This window comes from Ovis canadensis, chromosome 14, assembly GCF_042477335.2.
Source record: "Ovis canadensis isolate MfBH-ARS-UI-01 breed Bighorn chromosome 14, ARS-UI_OviCan_v2, whole genome shotgun sequence".
Classification (NCBI taxonomy): domain Eukaryota; kingdom Metazoa; phylum Chordata; class Mammalia; order Artiodactyla; family Bovidae; genus Ovis; species Ovis canadensis.
The window spans coordinates 64,782,264-64,801,727 of NC_091258.1; the positions used below are offsets into that span (position 1 = coordinate 64,782,264).

At 46.2% G+C, this 19,464-nt stretch overlaps 1 protein-coding gene across 4 annotated transcripts; it reads right to left on the reverse strand.

Moving 5' to 3' along the window:
• Positions 1-547: 547 nt before the first annotated feature.
• ETHE1 (ETHE1 persulfide dioxygenase) lies at positions 548-19,013 on the reverse strand. Of its 4 annotated transcripts, none has more exons than XM_069550957.1 (7): positions 18,688-19,013; positions 18,122-18,288; positions 17,808-17,956; positions 2,727-2,856; positions 1,456-1,545; positions 955-1,071; positions 548-749 (listed from the first exon to the last, which is right to left on the reverse strand). In XM_069550957.1, the coding sequence occupies exons 2-7, from the start codon at positions 18,264-18,266 to the stop codon at positions 697-699; spliced, it is 684 nt and encodes a 227-aa protein (XP_069407058.1). In that variant the 5' UTR covers positions 18,267-18,288; positions 18,688-19,013; the 3' UTR covers positions 548-696. The 4 variants fall into 4 exon arrangements, with proteins under 4 accessions (XP_069407058.1, XP_069407057.1, XP_069407059.1 ...); XM_069550956.1 differs by having other exon boundaries at positions 18,122-18,266; positions 18,688-18,858; XM_069550958.1 differs by lacking the exon at positions 17,808-17,956 and having other exon boundaries at positions 18,122-18,266; positions 18,688-18,850.
• Positions 19,014-19,464: the final 451 nt, after the last annotated feature.

The window sequence follows — 19,464 nt, forward strand, 5'->3', positions numbered from 1 at the left end:
AACTGAGGCTGAGGGGGGCAAGCATACCCAGAGTCTACACATGTTGTTAATGTGAGCAACATATCTGTTCTCTGGAAAATCCATAGTCTTTACCATTAGGCTTATTGTCATTCAAGCCAGGAAGTCCCTGAGAGATCATTCGAAAAGATAGTAACAATAATAGCTAACACTGATAGGAAATCTGCAGTGTAGGCAGTGTGCCAAGCACTTCATGTATATGAACTCATTGGATCATCACAATACCCCATTATTATTTCTATTATTCCCATTTTACAGATGAAGAAACTGAGGCTGGGAGAATTGAAGCACTTTATTCTGGGTCTCACAGGGCAAGTGGTTTAAATTCAAGACTGTTCTAATCCAAGGAGCTGAGAAACCCTGCCCCACATATTTGTTTGCTTCTCTCTTATGAGTTACAAAAATCTCCTCCTTCCAGGCTCCCAGGACCTTTATCCTGCCTTGCTCCCTGACCTCTCCAGGGACCAGAACTAACCGCAGATACCTCAGCCCAGAAACTCACTGGTTCCCCCAGAAAACAGAAGTCAGATTCAGAGAAAAAAGATTTTTATTTAAGAAGCTTGAGGGGGCTAGTAAGGGAGGGGAAGAGGAGAGAGGCCCCAGTGATGGCACGGCTCCCCTCACCCCACCTAGTGCATTCTTAACGGATGTAAGCTGTGGCCTGAGAGGCAGGGTCGGTCAGGAAGGGGGTGTCTGGATCCCACAGCGCATGTTAGCTGGAACAGCAAAGTCTGAAACGAAGAAGCTAAGAGTGAAACAAAGGGGCCCAAGCAGACCATCTGTCTTCCCCTCTGCCCCACTGGGGACCCAGACATCCCAATAGTTCTTCTTCTTTGAGAAAAGTCCAGACCCTCAGCACCTCCTCCCTCAGACCCAGGTGTCCAGACCCCCAGCTCCTTCCCTCAGATCCAGGAGTCCAGATCCTCAGCCACTCACCTATCTGCTGAGGTTTAGGCAGGTTCAGTTTGTTCATGACCTTGACAAACTCCTCACAGCTGAGGGTGAGCCGAGGGTTCAGCGTCCGTTCCTCCTCCACAGTGGACACTGTAAGCCCTAATGGCCAAGGGAGTGGGGAGGAATGTCAAATTGTCCAGTGCTTCTGGCCTCCCAGAACTACATTTCCCAGGAGGCCTCAGGGTACATTTCTGGCCCAGGACTAACAGATTGCTTTCCCCCTAACCAATAGGCACTATGGGAAATGTAGTTTCCCAGTTCCTTAAGGTCTATAAGGAAGTCCCAGGAAAGCCTATGCCTTCCGGAATTCCAGGCATTATATTTTCTACATCTACCCTCTGTATACCTCAGCACTTGATCTTTTTGGCCAGAGGAATTCCTGGGACTTGTAGTCCAAGAGCCACACGAGGATGACAGCAGTTCAGTGCTCCCTCTCAAAAGCTAAATTATGTAAATCCCACAACTCCTCCAGGAAGCCCTCACCGTGGTAATCATGAGCAGGGTAGATCAGACAGTTTCCTGGAAGAGTGAAGATCTTTTCATGAACTGAGTGGTACAAGGTCTTAGCACAGCCTGGGGAAGGAAAAGTTCAGAGGTCAGTGGAACAACAGGTTGAGAGAAGCTCCCAAACTGCTTCCCTTCAGGAAAAAGACAGGAGGATAAAAATCACTGTAGCTAAACCTTCTCCCTCATTTTCTGCCAGTAGCCCTTTGGGTAGAGAAGGAGAGGGAAGGGAATTCTAGGTAAGTGGAACAGCACATGCAAAGACTTGGGGAATGGTAAGAATTCAGCAGGACTGTAAAGAAGGTTGGGATAGGACCCTGAAGCACCAAGTCCCCTCGCTCTGGGGGTGCTAAGGAAGGATTCTGGGCAGGGAAAGTGGACTAGAAGGTAAGAAATTGAAGACATGAGGCAAAGGAGGATAGAGCCATAGTTTTGGCAAGAAGCTCTGAGTCCTAAATTGGGACAGGAGCAAACCTCTCAGAATGTTCTGCCATCTTTTCTTTCATCTTTTCTTTGATCTCATGACTGTGTTGGATGAATAAATGGAAGATTAGGAGCTTCAGAGAGAAAAAGACAGAGACCAAGATGGAAAGATAAGCAAAGAGGAAGCAAGAAGCAGCCTGGGGACATGGCTACCCACAGCCAGCTCACTAAGGCTGTCTCTTTTCTCTCATTCAGCCTCACCCTGCAAGGTGGCTGAATCCTCCCAATCTAGTGTCCACCCCATTCACACACATACTCAAAGGGCAGCTGGACCCTGACACCGTGAAACTAAACACCCTTCCCACAGTGAAACTTCTTAACGTAATTGCCCCCAGCAGCTAAACCCCAAATGTAACATCATGCATGCTCAGTCACTCAGTGGTGTCCAACTCTTTGCAACCCCAAGGACTGTAGCCTGTTAAGTTCCTCTGCCTATGGGATTTTTCAGGCAAGAATATTGGAGTGGATTGCAATTTCCTCCTCCAGGGGATCTTCCCGACCCAGGGATCAAACCAGCATCTCCTGAGTCTCCTGCATTGGCAGGAAGATTCTTTACTGCTGAGCCTCCAGGGAAGCCCAAGGTAACATCACACCTTAGCAATTAAACCACTGGACCTAACCACCTCCTAGCAGCTAAACTCCTTGAGTCTAATCCTGATCCCCTAAAAATCTAACATTTCGTTCATTCATTCGTACAATGGACACTTAAAATCCTGGCATTCACATAACCACACTAAAATCTTGCGTCAGGGAAAAGGGCCTGTGACCTTGCTGGAAGTCTGTCCGCCCGCACCCTCGGATAAGCAGGGCGTCTCCAGTGAAGGCCATGCTGTGGTCATTCAAGACGAAGGTGACACAGCCAGGGGTGTGGCCAGGGCTGGCCCGAGTCTCCAAGGCCTGGCAGAGAAGGAAAGTACAAAGAGTCACCAATAAGCCTATGGTTTTACACTCGTGGTAAAACTGGCCTCAGATGCTCCCACCCCATCCCAGGGTCACATTTAGATAATGTGTACTTTTTTTATTAAAAAAAAAAAATGTAAGTTAGATCCTAGACTCAGACATCACTCCAGAGTAAACCCCCAATGAATTACAAACTTAAAACAAGGAAATAAAATCATAAAACTAGAAAAACAACAAACATACAAAGAAATAATAGGTTGGCCAAGAAGTTCATTCATGAAGTTTTTAGCCAACCTGATATATGATCTCTGGTTAGAGAAGAACATTCATCTTAAAAGGCATAAATCATGAAGGGAAAGATCGGTGGTTGGAATTTTAATAAATTTGAGGTTTCAGAATGGCAACAACATCATAAACAAAATTTAAAGGAAATCAACACGCTGGCAAAATATTTTTGTAGCACATACATACCAGACGGTAGTCAGGATACTTTACATACAAAAGGATCTTGCATATCAGTAAGAAAAAGATAAGCACACTAATAAATATGAAATACCAAACAGACATTTAAAATTATGTCATTGAAATAAAATTTAATGGTGCTATACACAAATATTCAATGGCATGAAAAGATGTTTAATAACCAGTACGTGCAAAAAAAACAAGTTACAAAGCAACTTAAACAATGTCTATTTTAAAAAATGTATTAATTAGCTCAAAATATTTTTTCTTTAGATTCCTCCTATATTATCTTTTTGTTTTACAGTGAACATGCCACTTTGTAATCAAAAATAAAATACAAAATTCAGGATAAACTAAATAAACACTAAAAAAAACCACCAAAATTCTAGAAGGAAATATAAAAGAATAGATCTATATTTATAGATACATATTATATTAATGTTTATATAAAATTATGCATTATATCTATAATATAATATATATATATATATACATAAAATCTTGAGATAGAAATCCTGAGGCCACAAGGAAAAAACAGGGACCACATAGTTTAACTTCCTTATAGGAAAGGAAAATCAGAGTGACAAAACAAAAAAACTCAGAGACAATGTTAGCAGCATGTATAAGAAAGTGTTATAAAACCAGAATATCTGAACAGCTTCTAAACATCAAGAACCTCCAAAGAAAAATGGCTAAATAAAAGAACAGGCAATTCAGGGAAGAGGGAACAAACATCTGAAAAGATGTTTGATCCCCTTTAAAAAAGGGCAGGGAGAGAGAGATCTAAATTTTAAAACCTTTATTTTTCATTTATCAGATTGGCAACTGTCAGAGTTGCTCAGGGTGTTTGAGACAAACCCTTTCATCCTCTGGGATGTGAGTACAACTCAGAAAAGCCATTTTAGACGGCAGCTAAGCAGCGTCTCGGAGAAGGCGATGGCACCCCACTCCAGTGCTCTTGCCTGGAAAATCCCATGGACGGAGGAGCCTGGTGGGCTGCAGTCCATGGGGTCGCTAAGAGTCGGACACGACTGAGTGACTTCACTTTCACTTTTCATTTTCATGCACTGGAGAAGGAAATGGCAATCCACTCCAGTGTTCTTGCCTGGAGAATCCCAGGGACGGGGGAGCCTGGTGGGCTGCCGTCTCTGGGGTCGCACAGAGTCGGACACGACTGAAGTAACTTAGCAGCAGCTGCAAGCAGCATCTAGCAACATCTCAAAGGCACATATTTTCTGAGCTCTCAAAGCGACTAGTAAGGCTCTGCTGTTAAGAACAACTGACACATAAGCACAAAAACACCACCCAGGGAGCCCTGATTATCTAAATTGCCACATTCAGTTCAGTGAAGCAACTGTCAGAAAACAATTATTACCCCAGTGATCTAACAATCACTTATGAGATTAGTTTCCACTCAATATCACTCCTCCTCTCTTAATAGAGGCTCCTCCCACCAGTTAGCATCCTTGTCCAGGGCAGTCATCTGCTAATTATCAAAGGACACTATGTGCAGACTCTATATCCACAGCCGATATCTGTTTTAACCTTCCCCACTCACAGATCTCCAGTTTGGTTTGGGGCATCAGTGTGCCCAGCAGAAGCACTTTCCCAGTCTCCCTGACAGCTTGGGTGGCCTCTGGTACAGTTCTCTGGCCAATAAGATCTCAGCAAGTATCCTGAGAAATTCTGGGAAAGCTTTTCCCTTCCTGATAAAAAGGGACTGGCACTTGCCCTTTCCGCTTCATCTGGCTCTGAACACAAGATGTGATGGCTGGAGTTGCAGCAGCTATCTTGCAACCATGAAGGAAAAAAAGCCAAGATAATCAACCCCACAAACGATGGTGATGCCAAATCAGAGAATAACTACCTTCTTCTAAATTTCCTGTTATAGGAAAAAGTGAAACTGTTTGTTCAAGCCACTGTATGGTTTTTTCAGTTACTATCTGCCAAACACCTTCTTAGCTCATCTGCACTAGGGTACATGGGCAATGCAAAACAAGTGCAAAGGGAAATCACAAATCTTGCAAAATCTTGTTGGAAAAATCACATCCCCTGACCCCTCAAATTAATATTGCCCTTTGGTAGTGGAGGGATGATATTTCACTTTTTATTTTGTATGTTTCCATACTCTCTGAATTTTTTAAACAAAAAGCATGGAAATTTTTGAACCAAAAAAGGGGATGGATATTCAGAAGAAATGTTCAAAATATTTAACTTTGGTTATAACAAAGCTATGACAAACCTCGACAGTGTGTTAAAAAGCAAAGACATTACTTTGCTGGAAAAGGTCCATATGGTCAAGGCTACGGTGTTTCCATTAGTCATGTACAGACGTGAGAGCTGAACAATAAAGAATTGATGCTTTTGAACTGTGGTGTTGGAGAACTCTTGAGAGTCCCTTGGACTGCAAGGAGATCAAACCAGTCAATCTTAAAGGAAATCAACCCTGAATACTCTTTGGAAGGTCTGATGTTGAAGCTGAAGCTTCAATACTTTGTCTACCTGATGCAAAGAGCTGACTCATTAGAAAAGACCCTGATGCTGGGAAAGATTGAAGGCAGAAGGAGGTGAAGGTGACAGAGGATGAGATAGCTCAATGGTATCTCTGATTCAATGGACACGGACTTGAGTAAACTCTGGGAGATGGTGAGAGATAGGGAAGCCTGACGTGCTGCAATCCGTGGGGCCACAAAGAGTCGGACATGACTTGGCAACTGAACAACAACAGCAAATAACATGGGTATTGGCCAATCAGAAGGGCATCAGTTGTAAACAACCAGTAATTAGAGTATATAGGGGCTTCCCTGGTGGCTGAGCCGTAAAGAATCTGCCTGCAATGCAGCAGAACTGGGTTCAATCCCTGGGTTGGGAAGATTCCCTGGAGAAGGAAATGGCAACCCACTCCAGTATTCTTGCCTGGGAAAGCCCGTGGACAGAGGAGCCTGGCTGGGTCCACAGGGTTTCAAAAGAATCAGAGCGACTAAACAACAGTTAGAGCGTGTACGGTTGACCCTTGAACAACTCAGATTTGAACTGTGCAAGTCCATATATAGGAGGATTTTTTTTTCAGTAGTAAATACTACGGTACTACCCAACCTGGCTTAGTGAATCCATGGATGTGCAGAAAATACAGATAGAAGGACCGACCGTATCAAGATATACCCCGATTTTTGAATGTGGGGAGGGTCAGTGGCCCTAACTCCCTGAGTTCTTCAAGGGTCAACAGTATATGGCATATTAATTATGTGATGTGTATAAATTACACAAAATTTTAATATAAATTGAACACAATCCTGCCTGCCACAGGGATCAAAACCTCCCAGGCCCTTAATGACTAAGTCTGTGTCACAGGTGGCTTTGCTAATGGTCTGCTGCTAAGTGCTAAGTCACTTCAGTCGTGTCCGACTCTGTGTGACCCCATAGATGGAGGCCCACCAGGCTCCCCCATCCCTGGGATTCTCCAGGCAAGAACACTGGAGTGGGTTGCCATTGCCTCCGTATTTATCTTTCCCTTCTCTGGAATATCTAGAATTTACCTTCTCTATCAACCCCCATAATCCTGTCCATCCCAGGCCTCACCTGCTTGGGCCAACCACCAGCCTCCTCCCTGGCCTACCAGCCTCCGGTCTACCTCCTACATGACCTGAGGGGGCTTTTCTACCACCCAGATCCCATTTTGTCCCTGCTCAAAACCCTTCCTAGGGGAGGGGGGTTCAAGAGGGAGGGGACACATATGTTCCTATGGCTGATTCATGTTGATATATGGCAGAAATGAATACCATATTGTAAAGCAATTATCCTCCAATTAAAAATAAATTATTTTTTTTTCAATCCAACAATTAAAAAAACAGAAAACCTCCCCCAGGCTCCCAGGGGCCCCAGGACAGTTCCAGCTCTCCAGCCCTGCTCTGGTGCCTGCTCACGTTTCCAGCCCCATGTCCTGACATCCTCCTTTCTCCAGCTACTTTGAATCCCAGAGTCATTTCCAGAAAACACCGGGCTTCGCCACACTTTTTTGCCCCTGCAACTCCCTCTTCTCCCATCAGTCTGGGCTGCCTACTTTTCACGGGCCTGACTGACTCCTTTTCAAGGCTCTCTTCTAAGGACTTGACAGGACTGAATTCATTCAGACCTCCCTCACACATCCTTACTCTGTAAGTATCATTCCTGTCCCCACTCTACAGATGAGGAAACTGAGGCACAGGATGAGCATGAACAAACGACACATGACGATATGGATGAATCTCACAGACACAACCATGAGCCAAAACAAAGAAGTGGGGCAGACATAAAGAGTGACGCGGAGAGGGAGAGGATAAGTGGGAAATCTCAGAGGGCCTGGTGCACAGGAAGGTAAGTGCTATTTCATGAAGCTGAGGTTTCAGTGCTGACCCCAGATGTAAAATATTTCTCTCTCAGTGAAAGCGCATGGCTTAGTGGTTAAGAGCAGTCCCTGGAGCCCTATGACATGGGCTGTAAATCTGGCTCTGCTTTTACCAGCTGTGTGACCTTGGGCAAGCTACTTCACCTCTCTGGGCTTCTCTGCTCATTTGTAAAATGCGGATAATAATTGTCCCCACTTCATAGGGCTATTATAAAGATTAAATTATTTCACGTGTGTAAAGCATTTTATTTTATTTACTTATTTTTTTTGTAAAGCATTTTAAAAATGCTCAGGAAATTCCCTGACAGTCCTGTGGATAGGACCCCACGCCCTCACTGCCAAGGGCCGGGGTTTGACCCCTGGTCAGGGAACTAAGATCCTACAAGCCAAGTGGCACAGCCAAAAAATAAAAATGCCTGGCATACAATAATTTCTGTATTATAAATAATAATAATGTTTTAAAATTCTAAAATACTGATCTAGCGAAACCATCAAGCCTCCTGGGTTCAAATCCTGGCTCGGCCAACTTTCTCAGGATAACTTTTGGGCAAGTCACTTTTCCTCTCTGCACTCCCTTCTCTGTAAAATGGGAAAATACTTCTGATCTCACTACAGGGATGTTGTGGTTTAGTCACCAAGTTGTGTCTGTCTCTTTGTGACCCCATGGACTGTAGCCCCCACCAGGCTCCTCTGTCCATGGGATTTCCAAGGCAAGAATACTGAAGTGGGTTGCCATTTCCTTCTCCTAGGGGATCTTCCTGACTCAGGGATCTAACTTGGATCTCCTGCATTGCAGGTGGCTTCTTTACTCCTGAGCCATCAGGGAATCCCTACTATGTGGTTAGGAAGGTTTAATGAGATTTATTTGTCAGAGAAGACACAGTGGAGGGTCAAGAACCAGGTTCAGCCATAGTAACGCTTCGTCTGGACTGCTCAGTAGTTATTAAAAGTCTGAATTTGCTGTTGACCCTTATCTTTCGGAGGATTTCTCAAAAATGTATATTTGTAGCTTCTAATTTTAAAAAAAAAGACAGAGAGAAGGGCTTCCCTGGTGGCCTCCTGCGCTGGCGGGAGACATGAGTTCGATTCCTCATCCAGGAAGATCCCACAGGCCATGGAGCCCTTGGGCCACAACTACTGAGCCTATGAGTCGCTCAGAGCCTGGGAGTCGCAACCACTGAGCCCATGTGCAGCGACCACTGAAACCCTCGCGTCTAGAGCCCCTGCTCTACAAACAAGAGAAGCCGCTGCGATGGGAAGCCGAGCACTGAAACTAGAGGACAGCCCATGCGAAGACCCAGCACAGCCAAAAATAAGTCAACTTTTCAAAAAAGAAGAAGGCTTGACAACAGACAGACTACTGCCTGAAGCATGAATAATCAAGTTGATTATGCAGTGGGTGTTCTCCACAAACAGAGCTGCTGCTGCTGCTGCTGCTAAGTCGCTTCAGTCGTGTCCAACTCTGTGCGACCCCATAGATGGCAGCTCACCAGGCTCCCCCGTCCCTGGGATTCTCCAGGCAAGAACGCTGGAGTGGGTTGCCATTTCCTTCTCCAATGCATGAAAGTGAAAACTGAAAGTGAAGTCGCTCAGTCGTGTCCGACTCCCAGCGACCCCAGGGACTGCAGCGCACCAGGCTCCTCCGTCCATGGGATTTTCCAGGCAAGAGCACTGGAGTGGGGTGCCATTGCCTTCTCCCCCAACACCTGCTTCCAAGAAGTGGAATATACGATTCCCAAAGTCTTGTGAGCTACACACTGAGAATGTACTTCCAGAGCTTAGCACAATGCTAAGTGAGAAACACACACTCAATCTTTATTAACTATTATTAAGTTATTCATTATTATTGCCATCCAGTAGGACCTCCCTAGTGGCTCAGCTGGTGAAGAATCCACCTGCAATGTGGGAGACCCGGGTTCGATCCCTGGGTTGGGAAGACACCCTGGAGAAGGGAAAGGCTACCCACTTCAGTATTCTGGCCTGGAGAATTCCCTGAACTGTATAGTCCATGGGGTCGCAGAGTCCAACACAACTGAGCGACTTTCACTTCACTTCACATCATCCAATACAGAAATAATCTGCATTTAACTTCAGTTAATAGCAAAGGGAAGTTGTTGAAGAACAAGTTAAATGATACCAGGAAGCAACAACCAGACACACCCAGAAAGTGGACTATTCTGCAAGACAACACCCTGGGAGCTGAAAAGTGGGCTATTCTGCAAGACAACACCCTGGGAGCTTCAGAAGTCAGTGTCCGGGGTTCCCCTGGGGGTCCAGTGGTTAAGAAGTCACCTGTCAATGCAGGGAATACACGTTTGATCCCTGCTCTGGGGAGATTCCACATACCGAGGGCCAATTAAGCCTGTGACCCACAATTACTGAGCCCACACTCTAAAGCCCAAGTTTTGCAACTAGACAGTAGCCCTTGCTCACTGCAACTAGAGAAAGTTCACGCCCAGCAAGGAAGACCCATTGCAGCCCAAACTAATTAATCAATTTATTTTAAAAGTCAATGTCATGGGGCAGGAAGGGTATTAAACTGTTCTAGACTTGTTCAGTCACTTAGTCGTGTCCACCTCTTTGAGACCCCATGGACTGCAGCACACCAGGCTTCCCTGTCCTTCACTATCTCATAGAGTTTGCTCAAACTCTTTGCACATTGAGTTCTAGACTAAAAGAGACTAAATACACATACCAGCCAAATGCCATGTATGAACTTTGATTGGGTCCTATTTAATAAAAGGATAGCTATAAAAATTATGCTTTTGAACTGTGGTGTTGGAGAAGACTCTTGAGAGTCCCTTGGACTGCAAGGAGATCCAACCAGTCCATTCTAAAGGAGATCAGTCCTGGGTGTTCATTGGAAGGACTGATGTTGAAGCTGAAACTCTAATACTTTGGCCACCTGATGCAAAGTGCTGACTGATTTGAAAAGACCCTGATGTTAGGAAAGATTGAGGGCAGGAGAAGAAGGGGACGACAGAGGATAAGATGGATGGATGGCATCACCGACTCAATGGATGTGGGTCTGGGTGGACTCCAGGAGTTGGTGATAGACAGGGAGACCTGGTGTGCTGCAGTTCAGAGGGTCGCAAAGAGTCGGACATGACTGAGCGACTGAACTGAACTGATAAAAATGATTCCTGAGAAACTGGGGAAATTTGAACATGGGCTAGATTTCAGAACTATTTAAGAACATGAATATGTTGTTAGACATGACAGAAATTTTTTTTAAAAAGAATGGTTCTCAAGGTGGTGTCGTAGAGGGAACCCTGAGGGTCTGCAAGATCAAAACTATTAAACTATTTTCATAATGGTGTGAAGAGGCCTTCTGTCCTTTTTCACTCCCTTGAGAATTCAGTGGAGTTTTCCAGAAGCTACATAACCTGTGATAATGTCATAACTCTGACAGGTGGATGCTTGCGTATTCTTGTGCTTTAAAAAAAGTCTCAGTTTCAACTTCTGATACAGTAAATGTTTTTTGCATATCAGAATACTTATATTTTCTTTTTAAAACAGATATGATTGACATATAAACAATACAGTAAATATTAACAGACAGAATCCAGGTAAACAAGAGCTTTTTAGGGTCCTCCATAAACCTCATGAACTGTAGCCCACCAGTCTCCTCTGTCCACGAGATTTCCCAGGCAAGAATACTGGAGCGTAACCATTCTCTTCTCCAGGGGGTCTTCCAAACCTAGGGATCAAACCCCCATCTCTCACAATGCAGGCAGATTTTTTACCATCTGAGCCACCAGGGAGGCCCTTTATAACTTTTAAGAGGGTTAAGGAATCCTCAGATCAAAACGTTTGAGTTTGAGAACTGCTGATATAGGAAAACAATCTTAGAAGTCTTTAGGGGGGAAAAGTCTGCAACTTAGTTTTTGACTATAAAAGGAGGAAAAAAGTATTAATATATACACAAGAGAGAGAAATAAAGCAAACGTAGTAAAAAATGTCAGCAACCGGTAAACATCAGAGAAAAGATATGAGACTATTAACTGTACTATTCTTTTGATTTACTACAGTTTTGGAAACACCAAAAATAAAAAGTTGTGGGTGGGAGCAGCTAACATGGTGACCTAGCCCAGCCTCGCCTGTTCCTGAAACCTGAGTAATCCTCTGCAGGGATTCTGTGGGACCTGCCTAACCCCACATTCTTTTCAAAAATTTATTCTTCCCGTTCATGATGCATCAAGGGCGTAATACAGCTCCACAGCTGCCCTTTCGCCTATTTCCTGCAGAAATGTGCCTGCTAAGTCGGCTTCAGGCATGTCTGACTCTTTGCGACCTTATGGACTGCAGCCACCAGGCTCCTCTGTCCATGGAATTCTCCAGGCAAGAAAACTCAGTGGGTTGCCATGCCCTTCTCCAGGGGATCTTCTCCACCCAGGGATCCAATCCACATCTCTTATGCCTCCTGCACCGGCAGGCAGGTTCTTTACCATTGTGCCACCAACTGCCTGTTATGACCTAGCCTCTGAAGTCAGGCAGGATCACACCTGGGAAGCCCCCTTCAGCGAAATTCAACACAAGAGATGCACGCAAGCACGAGGCTCCTTCACCTGGCAGTTCCCATGGCCCGCACTGCCCCCTGGTGGCAAGTAAACGCTAGCCTTTTCCCACTTGGTTCCCAAGTTCATTTCTCTGCTCCATTATTTAAAATGCACTTGGACATGGTATAACTAACTGCTGTTTCTATACTCGCTAAACTTGAAGATCTAAAGTGTCATTTTCCATTGTAGCTAAATACTCTGAAGTTTCATCAGCTAAACTTACTTTCTTTTGCGAAAAAAATTAAATTTATTTGTTCTGCTTAGGGGGACGAGGTACTTAAAAAAGCATCAAAAAATAAGATGGACGCTGTGTTGTACACATGAAACTAACAAGATACTGTAAACCAACTACACTTCAATTAAAAAAATAAGATTAAGTGATGCATAGATAGAGGCATATGCTGTCAATGTTTTTTCAACTTTTATGTATGCTGAGAGTTTTTCATAAAAATGTTGGTGGGGAGTTTAGACTTGTTCTGGGGCTTCCTGGTAGCTCAGCTGGTAAAGAATCCACCTGCAATGCAGGAGACTCCAGTTCGATTCCTGGGTTGGGAAGATCCCCTGGAGAATACCCACTCCAATATTCTTGGGCTTCCCTGATGGCTCAGAAGGTAGAGAATCCACCTGCAGTGTGGGAGACCTGGGTTTGATCTCTAGGTTGAGAAGTTCCCCTGGAGGAAGGCATGGCAACCCACTGAAGTATTCTTACCTGGAGAATCCCATGGACAGAGGAGCCTGGCAGGCTACAGTCCATGAGGTCGCAGAGTCGGACCCGACTGAGCGACGAAGCACAGAACAGCACGCAGACTTGTTCTACAATATTTCATTCCAAATAGGAAGAACCGCTGAAATCCTCAGGTGGGCCAAATGAGAATCGCCTGTGTGGTTTTAAAGTCTACTGATTTCTGGTGTCTGCCTCAAACAATTAATTCAGAATCTCTTAAGTGGGACCTGGGGATTAGCATCTTGAGCAGCACCCTCTCTGCATCAGTATGTGAAAGTCACTCAGTCGTGTCTGACTCTTTGCAACCCCATGGGCTTCTCCAAGCCAGAATCCTGGAGTGGGTAGTCTTTCCCTTCTCCAGGGAATCTTCCCAACTCAGGGATCGAACCCAGGTCTCCCACACTGCAGGTGGATTCTTTACCAGCTGGGCCACCAGGGAAGCCCAAGAATACTGGAGTGGGTAGCCTACCCCTTCTCCAGCAGATCTTCCTGACCCAGGAATCAGACCGGGGTTTCCTGCATTGCAGGTGGATTCTTTACCAACTGAGCTATCAGGGAAGCTACATCAATATATGTAACAGGAAAGACTGACTTTCGGAATCTGCCACCCCTCATGGGAGCTGCTGGAAGGTTTACGTCTCAATCATTGCTTAATAAAACAGAAAGTCCATTCTACAATGTAACCATCCAAATGCGGTCCACTGTGAACACAAAATCTACAGCCAGTTCAAAAAAACTGGTGGTTTCTACTAAAGTTAAATGTGTGTCAGTTCTAAGACCCAGCAAGTCCACTCCCTGGAATTGAGGGTAATGCCCACCATTACCATTGAGGGTGATGTTCAAGAATCTTCAAAGCAGTGTTATACATAATAGGCCAAAACTGAAATCAACGATCCAAAGGATATATAAACTGTCATCAATTCACATGATAAAATGCTCTACAGCAGGGGCTGGCAAACTATGCGCCACATTTGGCCTGCCACTTGCTTTTATAAGCCCTGGGAACTAAGAATGGTTTTTCTTTTTGATGGTTGGGAAAAAAAAAAATCAAAATAAGAATGGCATTTCATGACACTTGGAAATTATTGAAATCCAATTTTCAGGGGCCATAAATAAGGTTTTCGTGGAGCCCAGCTGTGCTCATTCACGCCTGCACTGTCTGCGACTGCTTTCACGGCAGCAGGAGAATTAAGTAGTTACAACAGGGATCATGTGGCCTGCAAAACCAAAAAGATTCACTATCTGGTCTTGGGCAGAAACAGCGTGCCGGCTACTGCTATACAACACAAAAGGGAAGAACTACAATTATACAGAAGCATATGCAGAGTGAAGGAAGCAGACACAAAGAGCACACACGGATCCCTGTTTATCAAGTCCAGCACAGACAGAACCAGTGGGATTAAATAAGTCAGAACGGTCCCTTCGTGTGACTGTCAATGGCCAGGAAGGGGGACGCGGAAGACTTTTGGACCAGTGGGCTTGATTTGGATCTGGGCGGTGGATACTCCAGGATAGACATATGTAAAAAATTACCAGGCTGCACGTGTATAATATGAGCCCTTGTTATTATAATATGCATGTTACAATGAAACTTTTTAAAGTGGAGGGGAGGGAAGTGAGAGGGGAAGAAAAGTGCCCATCTCCAAAGGTTTATAAAGAACTCAGATGAAAAACAAACAAAAATGCTGAATAATCATAAAGACAGATAATAAAAAGTGTTGCTGAGGATGTCGAGGAACTGCAACCTTCACACAGGTGATGGGAACATAAGATGGTACAGCCAGGACCTCCCCGGTGGTCCAGTGGTTAAGAATCTGCCTGCTGATGCAGAGCACGTGGGTTTGATCCCTGGTCAGGGAACTAAGCTCCCATATGCCTCTGGGCAGCTACGCTCGTGCACCACCGCTAGTGAGCCTGTGAGCTCCAGAGCACACACAGCCACACCTAGAGAGAAGCCTGTGGCCATAATGAAAGACCCCACATGCCTCAACTAAGACCCAACACAGCCAAATAAACAAATATTTTTAAAAATGTTTATTTAAGGGCTTCCCTGGTGGCCCAGATGGCAAAGAACCTGCCTGAAATGCAGGCGACCCAGGTTCAGGCTGTGGGTTGGGAAGATCCCCTGGAGAAGGGAACGGCAACCCACTCCAGTACTCTTGCCTGAAGAATTCCATGGAGCCAGGTGGGCTACTCAGTCCATGGGGTCGCAAAGAGTTGGACATGACTGCGAGACTAACACACACACACATTTTTTTTTAAAGATCAATTTGAAAAAAATAAAATTGTATAGACACTTTGGGTAACAGTTTTTTTTTTTTTTTGGCTGCACTGGATCTTGGTTGAGGCATGTGAACTCTTAGTTATGGCATGTGGGATTTAGGTCCCTGACTAGGGATCGAACCTGTGCCGTCTGCATTGGTAATGCAGAGTCTTAGCCAGTGGACCACCAGGGAAACCCTGGGTAACAGTTTCTGATAACAATTCCTCAAACTGTTAAACAAAGTTAGCATATGATCCAGCAATTCCATCCCATGTATACACCCAAGAGAGATGAAAACACACACCCACACAAAACTTATTCATGAATATTCATAGCAGCATTATTCATAATACCCTCAAAGTGGCAACAATTTAACTGCCCATCGACTGATGAATAAATAAAATGTGATATATCCATACAATGGAATACTATTCAGTAATAAAAAGAAATGAAACATTGGATACATGTTACAACACGGATGAACCCTGACAAATTATGGCAAGTGTTACAGTCACAAAGACCACATATTAGATGATACCATTTCTATGGAGTATCCAGAATAAGCAAATCTATAGAGACTGAAAGGAGATTAGCGGTTGCCTACAGCCGTGGGAGTGAAAGAAGGGCACACTGGGGTGACAGCTAAGGGGTGCAGAATCTTCTTTCTGGAGTGAGGAAAATATTCTAAAATGAATTGTGGTGAAGGATGTGCAACTCCAAATATACTAAGTCACTGAATATGTATTTTAAATGCGTGAACTGGATGGTATGTGAACTATGTCAATAAAGCTGTTTAAAAAAACCAAGCACTGAGAGTTCCCTGGTGGCCCAGTGGACTGGACTCCATGCTTCCACTGCTGTGAAAAGTGAAAGTGAAACTGAGTCAGTCGTGTCCGATTCTCTGTGACCCCATGGGACTACACAGTCCATGGAATTCTCCAGGTCAGAATACTGGAGCAGGTGGGTAGCCTTTCCCTTCTCCAGGGAATCTTCCCAACCCAGGGATGGAAACCCAGGTCTCCCACATTGCTGGTGGATTCTTTACCAGCTGAGCCACAAGGCAAGCCCAGTGCTGTGGCCCCAGTTTAATCCCTGATCAGGGAACTAAGATCCTGCAAGCTGCTCCACATAACCAAAAAAAGAAAAGCACTAAAACAACCTTCCATAGCTAAAGCCTCCCACACTGATTAACTGAAAACATCACTCATCCAATATAACAAAGGGCTGACCTTGACACATAACTCCAACTGTTTCTAACACCTCTAATGCTTGTTAGAACCTGCCTATTAAACACAGTGTACATAAATGTCCAATGCATTTTCTTTTTACTTCCTTCCAGGAAAAGACTTGAAATAAAGAAGCTGTGACCAGTGGAGCTAAACCCTCTGATCCCAAATTAGGAGTCTGGGATTAACATATACACACCACTATACAGGGAGGCCTGGCGTGGGGCGATTCATGGGGTCGCAAAGAGTCGGACACGACTGAACGACTGAACTGATACAGAAAATAGATAACCAACAAAGACCTACTGCATAGCAGAGGGAACCCTACTCAATATTTTGTCATAACTCGATATGGGAAAAGACTCTGGAAAGAATGGGTCACTGAGTCACTTTGCTGTACACCTGAAACTAACACAACATTGTAAATCAACTAAACGCCAATATAAAATAAAAATTAAATTTAAAAAGTAATGATAAACCTTCCGATCCCACACACAGACCTCGTGTCCACAAAATCTTCTGACTCAGATAAACTGATTTCGTTTAGCAAAACCTGGAGGCAAAGTCCTCACCCTGTCATCTAACATTCTGTCTACAAAGCCAGCCAAACTCTCTTCAGTGTTTCGAAACTCTGATCAGAAATGAGTTCTGCCAGCTGTTTCCCCTTCCCCATGAGGGCAACTCCCCCTAGCACCCTCCTCACCCATCATATTGCCCTGGGTTAAAATTCTGGCCGGAACCCTGCTGATATTGCTGGTTGCAAGAAAAAGGAGGTAGGAACCTTCAGACCATTGCTGTGTGAGGCAATAGCGGGGCTGGAGTTAGGGTGAGGCAAGCAGGCTCCTAAAGGGGCGCAATATTTAAGGAGGCACCCACTCGAAGGTGCCAGCCCTGTTGTTTCATAGACGTGAGAATGAGCGCCTCCTTAAGTGTTGCGCCCGGGGCACCTCACTTGCCTCACCCTAGTTAGTCCTTGCTCTGGGGCTACTGGATGCACCTTCTTCTATCTATGACCTTGGAATTCCAGCTCCCAGTCAAAACCTAACCCAACGGGCAAAGGAGTTGCCACAAGGTTACAGAAAACTCTTAAGTGTTGTTGACTTAAGGGGTTTGGTCAGAGACACACCTGCCAGAGACTCTTGACCCACTTTTCCACCTGGGTTTATGGTGCCCTCCTCCCAGAGACAGAAACTCCTCCCAGAGACAGATAGGAACTCAGGCCTGGCCGCCCCTCCTACCCCAGGTCTCAGAAGCCCAGGCCTCCATCCCCACTTCCCTTTAGCACAGGAAGTCCAGGCCGCCTCCCTCTTAGGCCCAGCATCCAACTCACGAAGCGCCCGAACTGGATGGAGTCTCCATCCTCAATGTGCCAGTCAGCCTGGGCCCCGCTAAGGCGGGAGATGACAGACTGGCAGCCGGGAAGTAGGGACCGGAGCAGCCCGGAGCCGGTAATGTGGTCCGCATGGCAGTGGGTATTCACTGGGAGAGAGAGGAGGGCCAGGTCCGGGAGGGCACAGACAGGACCCGGGATTCCAGCCCCCAGCGCCCGCCCCCGCCCGCCCTGAGACCCAGGAGTCCGGGTCTCCGGCTTCCCGCTCCAAGCTGCGGCCCCGCGCCCTCAGACCCCAGGAGCTCCGCACTGACCCGCATACAGCAGCCGCAGCCCCAGCTCCTTGACCAACTGGGCATCTCGTTGCGCTGTCTCCAGAACCGGGTCGATCAGAACCGCCTCTCGGGACTCTCGGTCCCCCAGAAGATAAGTATAGGTGCAGCTCTTGGGCTCAAACATCTGGGAAGCGGGGCGGGTGCAGCTAAGAGCGCAGAATCGGACTTCCACTCATTGCGGGCCCAGGAGTCCAGGCCTCAACTCGAGTGTCTTCCTAGGATCTCGGCCCAGAAACTCCAGACCCGTTTTACTTTCTAAACCAAAGAATTCCAACATCCATCCGTCCCCAAATTTGGGTCCCCATCACCCATTCTGAAATAGAGGCAGGTTGCCGGCCCCAAGCCCGGGGGATTCCAGAACCACCCCACCCTCACCTCCCCCCACCACCACCTTTAAAGGACTCAAGAGTCTAGCCCCACACCACTTCCTCCAAGATCTAGGATTGGGGCCAGGGTATCTCTCCGGATTGAAAGGACCCAGGAGTTCCGCCTTTGCACCCGCTCAGGACCCAGTAATCTTGCTCCCGGGTCCAGCCACAGCGAACCTGCCGTAGGAGAACGGGGGCTCCAGACCCTGTGTGTTGACTGAGCCGTCGGCCGGCGACCTTCAGTGCAGACCCCGCCATGGTGCCCAAGGCAGAGTAGGGACGGAGCGGAGGACGAATGCCCGCGGAAGCCCGCTGCTCCGCTGGCTGACCCCGGAGGGGCAGGGCGGGGGCGGGGCCCGCCTTAAAGGAGCCGCGACTGCCCGGACCGAGGGCGGGGCTGAGCAGAGCGAGGCTGGCGAGTTTGGAAAGACTGAAGAGAGGAGACAGCAAGACCCGGAGAAACAAAGAACAGTCACCTCACACCGGCCTGAATGGCCATCATCAAAAGTCTATGAACAATAAATGATAGAGAAGGTGGGGAGAAAAGGGAACCCTCCTACACTGTTGGAAGAGTTACAACCGCTATGTGGAGAACAGTATGCTGCTAAGTCGCTTCAGTCGTGTCCGCCTCTGTGCGACCTCACAGACTGCAGCCCACCAGGCTCCCCCGTCCCCGGGATTCTCCAGGCAAGACCACTGGAGTGGGTTGCCATTGCCTTCTCCAATGCATGAAAGTGAAAAGTGAAAGTGAAGTCGCTCAGTCGTGTCCGACTCCCAGCGACCCCAGGGACTGCAGCCCACCAGGCTCCTCCGTCCATGGGATCTTCCAGGCAAGAGTACTGGAGTGGGGTGCCATTGCCTTCGGGAGAACAGTATAAAGGTTCCTTAAAAGAAAAAAAGCGTCTGCCTACAATGTGGAAGACCTGGATTCGATCCCTGGGTGGGGAAGATCCC

Bases quoted from the DNA above. Each gene is read 5' to 3' on its own strand.
- ETHE1 (XM_069550956.1), bottom strand. From the start codon at position 18,768: ATGGCGGGGTCTGCACTGAAGGTCGCCGGCCGACGGCTCAGTCAACAC. The intron at 2,857-17,807 runs GTGAGTTGGATG...CTTCTCTGCCAG, and splicing joins CCATCCAGTTCGGGCGCTTC to GCCTTGGAGACTCGGGCCAG. The intron at 750-954 runs GTGAGTGGCTGA...TCTTCGTTTCAG, and splicing joins GCCTAAACCTCAGCAGATAG to ACTTTGCTGTTCCAGCTAAC.